This window comes from Pinus tabuliformis, chromosome 2_2 (assembly GCF_031772625.1).
Source record: "Pinus tabuliformis cultivar Carrire ecotype Pingquan chromosome 2_2, CPIR1, whole genome shotgun sequence".
In the NCBI taxonomy this organism is placed as follows: Eukaryota; Viridiplantae; Streptophyta; class Pinopsida; order Pinales; family Pinaceae; genus Pinus; species Pinus tabuliformis.
In genome coordinates this window covers 464,119,728-464,126,931 of record NC_142300.1, presented here as the reverse complement: position 1 = coordinate 464,126,931, position 7,204 = coordinate 464,119,728, and the positions used below count along the sequence as shown (strand labels likewise).

At 39.7% G+C, this 7,204-nt stretch overlaps 1 protein-coding gene across 1 annotated transcript; it reads left to right on the top strand.

Moving 5' to 3' along the window:
- The first annotated feature begins 1,388 nt into the window (after positions 1-1,388).
- LOC149193312 (uncharacterized) lies at positions 1,389-3,005 on the top strand. Its single transcript, XM_089407285.1, has 4 exons — positions 1,389-1,541; positions 1,725-2,125; positions 2,233-2,313; positions 2,468-3,005. The coding sequence occupies exons 1-4, from the start codon at positions 1,389-1,391 to the stop codon at positions 3,003-3,005; spliced, it is 1,173 nt and encodes a 390-aa protein (XP_089263411.1).
- The last annotated feature ends 4,199 nt before the right edge of the window (positions 3,006-7,204 follow it).

The window sequence follows — 7,204 nt, the reverse complement described above, 5'->3', positions numbered from 1 at the left end:
AAGAAATGGAAATCTATGCTAGGGTACTTGCCTATGGTAGTGAGGCTACTGAAGGGATGGTACAACTTTCATTTTCTCAGTCAGGAGGACTTGGAGAAAATCAAAGCCATCCCATGGATTCATGGAAAAAGCTTCCTTGCCCTCCACAAATGGTACATCGGGTACAATCCTCTTCGCAATACACCCTCCAACAAACTGGTATGGGTCAAGTTACCTAGTCTTCCACTTGAATTATGGACCAAACAGGCACTCTCTGACATTGGCAATGCCATCGGCAAATTTATCTATGTGGACCCTCGCTACCTGGGAGCACAGGACAAGAGGGTTGCCTGGATTCTCATTGAGAAGGATTATCGAGGTGGTTTTCCAGACCACATCGAACTTCATTGGGGTGACACTTTCCTCCAGCAAAGGCTGGACTATTGGGGGGTTCCCTTCAGATGCTCTTTCTGCCACAGAACTGGCCATATGCGTGATCAATGCCCTTTCCGACCTGGTGGGTGCTTCCATGGCAGAAGATGTTTCAATGGTGCCACAATGTCTCTCTCTGATATGGATCGTCACAGTCTCAACGGTAAATGGACTATGCCACACAATCATCAACCTCATCAACGAGGTATGCATTCACACCAAAATTCCCACCTTCCACATGCTTTCGGTTCAATAGTTTCTTCACCCATTACCATCCCATCATCCCCGAATGTATCCCCCAAATCGGATTTCCCTCTTTCTGACAGCCCACCAGCCTTCATATGTCATCTGCCACTCGAGCCTACCACTAGTCAGGACATACCAACTCCCTTTACAGCTCTGCACCCATATCCGGACATTCCGTCCACCTCGCAAGTAGCATACGTTGCTCCTCTGGCACCACCTCACCGTCAATCAAAGGATAAAGGCCCATGTCTCAGCATTACTCCACCAAATTCTCCTATAGCTTCGCCTACAAATTTTGTTGGGAGTGACCTGGACTTCCTCTTACAAAGGAAGACTCTTGATCTCCGTACCCTCACTATCCATAAGCCTAGGGATCAATCATCTCCCCACATCAGCCCGACCTCGGTGGGAAACATTACTGTGCGAAGAAAGCAAAATCATGGCAGTTGCCATTTTCGGGGACGTTCCAATAAAAATCCTTTTTCCTCCCCAATGGATCGGTTTCTGGTTGACATCCCCATAGCTGACATCTCCCCCTCACGGGCCCTTAGAGCATGGCTGCCCGAGAAAGATCTTCCATGATGTGCATCATCTCCCTTAATATCCAGGGTCTGGGGACTGCCCCAAAATACTTAGCCCTCAAACACCTTTTGTTGTCTTTACAGCCTTTCATTATTCTTATTCAAGAAACGATGCACAATGTTCCCTGCACTATCCAATATTTTCAGAAAATGTTTCTGAACTGGTATATATCTGCTACTGCTGCTGTGGGTCTCTCGGGTGGTCTGGTGGCCTTATGGGATCCCAGCTGGATCAATATTAAGGCCTATGAATGTTTCGCTGGTATCCTACTGGAAGGTAGTATTCGTGGCCTGCCTGGCCGTGTACATATCTTAAACATATATGCCCCATACAGAGATAGAGGGAATTTCTGGGACCGGTTCATATCTTCTGGTTTGATGGACCTAGAGTCACTTATTATAGCAGGGGATCTAAACTGTACTATCAATCTGGATGAAGTTTGGGGATGTTTCAGGAAAGTTGATCCTCTTGCTGGGAAAATATAGGATGCCATCCTCATGAACAACTTTGTGGATATTTGTCCCTCCAAAATTGCCCCTACTTGGGACAATGGGCGCACTGGCTCTGCCTACGTTGCAAAGAGACTGGATCGATTTCTGATCCATGAACAATTGTTGGACCGTCTAGGGGATGTCTGGGTAAACATCATCAGTAACTTCATATCGGATCATAGACCCATCACACTGCAATGGAGGAAAATGGAACTTTGCACAGGCATCCCCTTCAAATTCAATAGAACAATCTTGGAGGACCCTGATTTTAATAAACTGGTGCTCGAAACTTGGGGCAGTTTTAGCTCTGCAGGGACCTCTCCCATGCACAACATCCTGGAGAAACTTGACTCCCTCCGGGGAACTGTCAAATACTGGCAGAAAAAGAAAACCAGGTACAACAGAAAGGAGCTTGTTGAAATCCAAAAAAGTTTGGACTCTTTTCAATCCTCCATGCCCACTGATTATCTTCTTGCTCACATCTTCTCAAACATTCAATCAGTGGAACTCAGGAAGAAGCAAATCCTTACTATGGAAGAATCTACATGGCGATTAAAGCTCAGGGTGCTATGGTTGAAGGAAGGTGATCGCAACACAAAATTTTTTCATAGATATGCTAACCATCGTCGTAATATAAATTCCATATGGGAGATTATGGACTCTAATGGACGCATACACCAAACACAAGAGGGGATAAGTGATGTTGCTGTACATTTTTTTCAAAAATTTTATGGCAGCAATGAAAACACTTCTGCTAATGACATGGTTTATGGTACTGATCCATACCCAATCATGTATGATTCAGAGAAAAATGAGGATTTTTTTATGGAAGTCTCTGAAGAAGAACTATTGGGCGTTCTTAAATCGTTTAAGAGTGACAAAAGTCCTGGTCCTGATGGATGGACAATCAAACTTTTCACTCACTTCTTTGAAACTCTCAAAGCTGACCTTCTGGGCATGATTGAGGAATCCAAGACTATGGGCTTCATCCATCATAATATAACTTCCACATACATCGCCCTCATTCCAAAAAACAACTCAGGTAAGGGTTTCACTGACTTCAGGCCTATTTCACTGTGCAACGTCATCTATAAAATCATATCGAAGACTATTGTTGGGCGTATATGCAGAACTTTGTCATGCTTCATCTCCCTAGAACAACATGGTTTTCTTCCGGGTAGACTCATCCATGATGCTGTGGAAAATGCACAAGAAAGTATGCACTTGATTCACACGAAACAACTTGAAGCTGCTATTCTACAGATTGATCTCTGAAAAGTATATGACTGTCTAGACTGGGGTTTTCTCAGACTAGTCCTTAACAAGATTGGTTTACAACCCAAATGTATTAACTAGATCATGACCTATGTGGATAATGTAAACTATGCTATCATCATCAATGGATACCCAACAAGGTTCTTCCGGGCTGGCAAGGGTCTCTGACAGGGATGTTCGCTATCCCCTCTATTATTCATTTTGGTCATGGATACTCTAAGTTTCCATATTAAAAAAATGGTCCTGGAGGATCAATTCCAACCACTGAAGCTGGGAAATAACATCAACATTTCTCATAACCTCTTTTTTTATGACATCCTTATAATGGGTATGCTCTGCCATTTTTCTTGGTATTATCTATTTCACATTTTCAGTAGATTTGCAAATGCTTCAGGGCTGATCATGAATATTAATAAATCTGTTTTATATTATGGTCAATCTGACTTGGAGACTATTGCATATATTAAAGGCTTATTTAGAATTGAGGCTAGACCTATACAAAATGGCTTGAAATATCTTGGTTATCGACTCAAACCCACCTGCTATAGAACCACAGATTGGAAATGGCTTGCTGATAGGTTCTACAAAAGAATCTCTGGGTGGGAATTTAGATGCCTGTCCTTAGGGGGACGGGTTATCCTTACACAAGCTGTTCTGTCACAATTGGGTGTCTATTGGGCTCATCTTTTCCATATCCCTGCCTCTATCATTAGCGATATAAATCGTCTTATGGCAAACTTCATCTGGGCGGGAAGCCACAGTGGAAAAAAATACCATTTGACCAAATTATCAAATATCACTCTCCCAAAGGGCATGGGTGGTTGGGGAATTATGGACCTTCGTCATTTCGGTGGGGCATTGCTTATAAAATCCCTCTGGAGGGGCTTATTTGGAGCAGGCACATGGAGCAAGATCATCCAGCACAAGTATCTAAAGAATAAAGACTTCAGTGTTTGGTACCGATATGGCTCAATTGGTATCAAACAAGGTTCGACAATCTGGCTAAGTTTCCTGAAAGTAGAGAAGTATTTTATTCACCATCTCGCATGGAAATTTTAGTCAGGCAATAACATTCTTATTGGTATTGACCCAATATTGGGTGTTGGTTCGAATTTCACTATTTCTGACAGTATCATCCAACACCTGAATGAGCATGGCATTTTTTTCTGGGGCCAAGTTATAAATGGGTGGCATGGTTCGCTCCCCATATGGAAAATGCCCAAGATTTGGGGTTCACTGGCCAAATGGAAGGGGAATGGATTCATACTATTTCAATAATGAAGCAGCTTGGCATTTGCCGAACAGGAACACAGGACAAAATTGTATGGTTGGGTAAAATGGCATCTGACAACATTATTGTGGCGGACACATATCATGCTTTATCAAATATGGTCACCAGACAAGGGGATCATCAAACTCTATATGCCTTTTGGAAAACTAAAGCTCCAATAAAAATTATACTTTTCACATGGCTTGTATATCATAACAAAAATCTTGTATGGGCAAATCTGCAAAAAAGAAATTGGCATGGCCCCGGTATATGCTCCATATGCAAAAATGATACTGAAGATAATGATCACATCTTTTTGCACTGCCAATTTACTACTCAGGTATGGAAAAAGATTTCTTCCCTATTTGGTTTCCCATACATTCAGCACACTTGCATTAGAGACTCATTAAAATGGTGGAGTACCCAAAAAACTGCCTGGCGGGCCATCCCTCTTTTTCTTTTCTGGGCAATCTGGAATTGGAGGAATAGAAGTATATTCCAGAATTGTAGGGAAGATTTCTCTATGATAATTGAAAGAATCTCCTCCAATCTTTCATTTTTCTCTGCACAGTCATCATGCTCTAAGAACAGCCCTAAAATGAAGAATAATGTTCAGTTCATATACCCTATGGGGTTTTTTGATGGGGCTGCCCAAGGGAACACCTGTGCATGTGGATTTTGGATTGCCATGACTGCTAATTTGTCATACAGGGTTTACTGGAATTGTGATAGTGGTACAAACACCAACGTTGAAGCAGTAGCACTCTAGGGGCTCCTTTGGTTCAACAGTTTCCTTGGACACCCCACTTTGCACATATACGGAGACTCGAAGATTATAATTGAACAAGTCATGGGGAGGGCATCCATCAACAACCCCATGCTTCAAGGATGGCTGGAAATGATCGAATTTCTATGGCAACGTCAAGGCTGCTCCACAATCCAGCACATTGGAAGGACCCTCAACAAGGAAGCGGACAGATTATCAAAGAAAGGATTACAGGGATTGATTGGCAAATGGTATTTGGAGATCACTTGGGAGCAGAACATTTTTGATATGGGGGACTTTCCATACCCGGGTTAAAAGCCTCTCTGCATGTTTTCACCGTCTTTTTGTAATTTTGTTATATATGTTTATAATCTTCTCATTGCAGCACAATATGTCTATAATCTTTTCATGGCAGCACATTGAGAGAATGTGGTATATAGACATGATTTTTTTATGTTTGGAAAATATAGCCTTTCTAGAGATATAAGTGAATGTCTTCTAAACTGTATTAATCTTTTCAATTCTGGGTTTTGGATGGTGATCTGAACACCATATTTTCATTATCAAGTGAACTGGGTGGTTCACTATCAATCTGTAGATGGTTGATTGTATGTACTATCATATAGATTTTGCCTATAATATATCATCATGTTTTTTCCTGAGAAAAATAGAGTTTGGACATTATTTTTAGATGGTAATCAACCGACTATACTCTAATATATTATAACCATCCGTTTAAAGCTCAAATCGGATTTTGCCAATTTTTTAATATATCCCGTCATCAATTTCATTAGTTTATAGCTTACATTAAATAATTTAAGGAATTTTAATCTTACTTTTATATTTTCCTCCATAGTATATGGTAATCAGCTGATTTTTTTAATCTATATTTAAACCATTATTCTCTGTTTTAATATTATTTGGCATTAATGCGGCCTATAGACATTGTATCAGTTGTATAATGTTATTAGAGAATATTGCAAATTGTCATTAGTTTATAATAGAAATAATGGAGAGTTTTTACATGATCTCACATATATTTTATAATATTTTAATCAGTTTAAACTTAAATAGAGTTTTGGTATTGTTTGGCATTATTTTTATATTGGCCTGTTTAATAGTATATTTTATACTGTCATTGGTTTATAATGTAAATAATTTTGAGAGTTTTGGCATTATCTCGCATTCTTTCCTAGTGTCATAAGCTTATATTTTTGAAGTTTAAGGATATTTTATATTTTCAAAAGGTTTATTAAAATTATATATTAAATTAAGGAACATTGGCAGCGAAATTGTTATTTTTTTATAAAATTTATTAAAATTATTATACATATTTTACAAGAAAGTTGAAGGTTTTTTTGATAAGACAACTAACTAATTGCGGAAAATAACCAGTTTGCCAATAAACTATAAATACCAGCAGTTATCAAAATAAATAGCTTGTCAATGGACCATAAATATAATGCGGCTATATATGATAATTAGTTAATAGGTAGATTGGTTATCAAAATAACTACCTTGTCAATGGACCATAAATATAATGCAACTATATGATAATTAACCAATAGGCAGACTGGCTATTTGTTGCCCTAACCAACGATGCTTCCACATATTTCACATGAAGGTGGTCAATTCATCCACTCCATATGTTTTGTATGGATGTTGTCAATGAATCTAGTCCACCTACTCTCATCCATCAGTCTATTGATAGAGGAGCTCCAAGTTTGATACTATAGAGAGATCTGACATCTTTGGGGTTCAAGTTTCATACTAAAGAAGGATCTACCATATCTACGGTTGCTCATAGGGAGACTGAGGAAAGGGTATAGCCCTGGCTTGAAGAAGGACCAAAAGTTGTTGCACAAAGTTGGATCTGAGTTCGAACTTGGGCCTTGGGCGTTGTATTAGGACTGGGGCACCCTTCTTCATCTTTCCCCATCCTAGGATGAGCCTTCAAATTCATTACTCACACTCTGTGAGATTGATTCGTCATGTCTCAATAAAACTTATTATTTGAGTTGTCACTAGTGTTCTGTTGTGGAGTGTTAGGTTCCATTTTCCACCGGATGAGATTATTTTTCTCTCTTTCAACAACAAAAAGCACATCTGATCTAGAGAAGAAGGAATATATGATAGGCATTTGATTGAAGAAGAAGCGACTCC

What these genes read in the sequence shown, in the direction of transcription:
- LOC149193312 (XM_089407285.1), top strand. Translation starts at nt 1,389, where the DNA reads ATGTTTCTGAACTGGTATATATCTGCTACTGCTGCTGTGGGTCTCTCG. An exon ending in TTCGTGGCCTGCCTGGCCGT is followed by an intron (nt 1,542 to 1,724) that starts GTACATATCTTA and finishes GGGAAAATATAG; the next exon opens with GATGCCATCCTCATGAACAA. An exon ending in TGGCAGAAAAAGAAAACCAG is followed by an intron (nt 2,126 to 2,232) that starts GTACAACAGAAA and finishes ACATTCAATCAG; the next exon opens with TGGAACTCAGGAAGAAGCAA.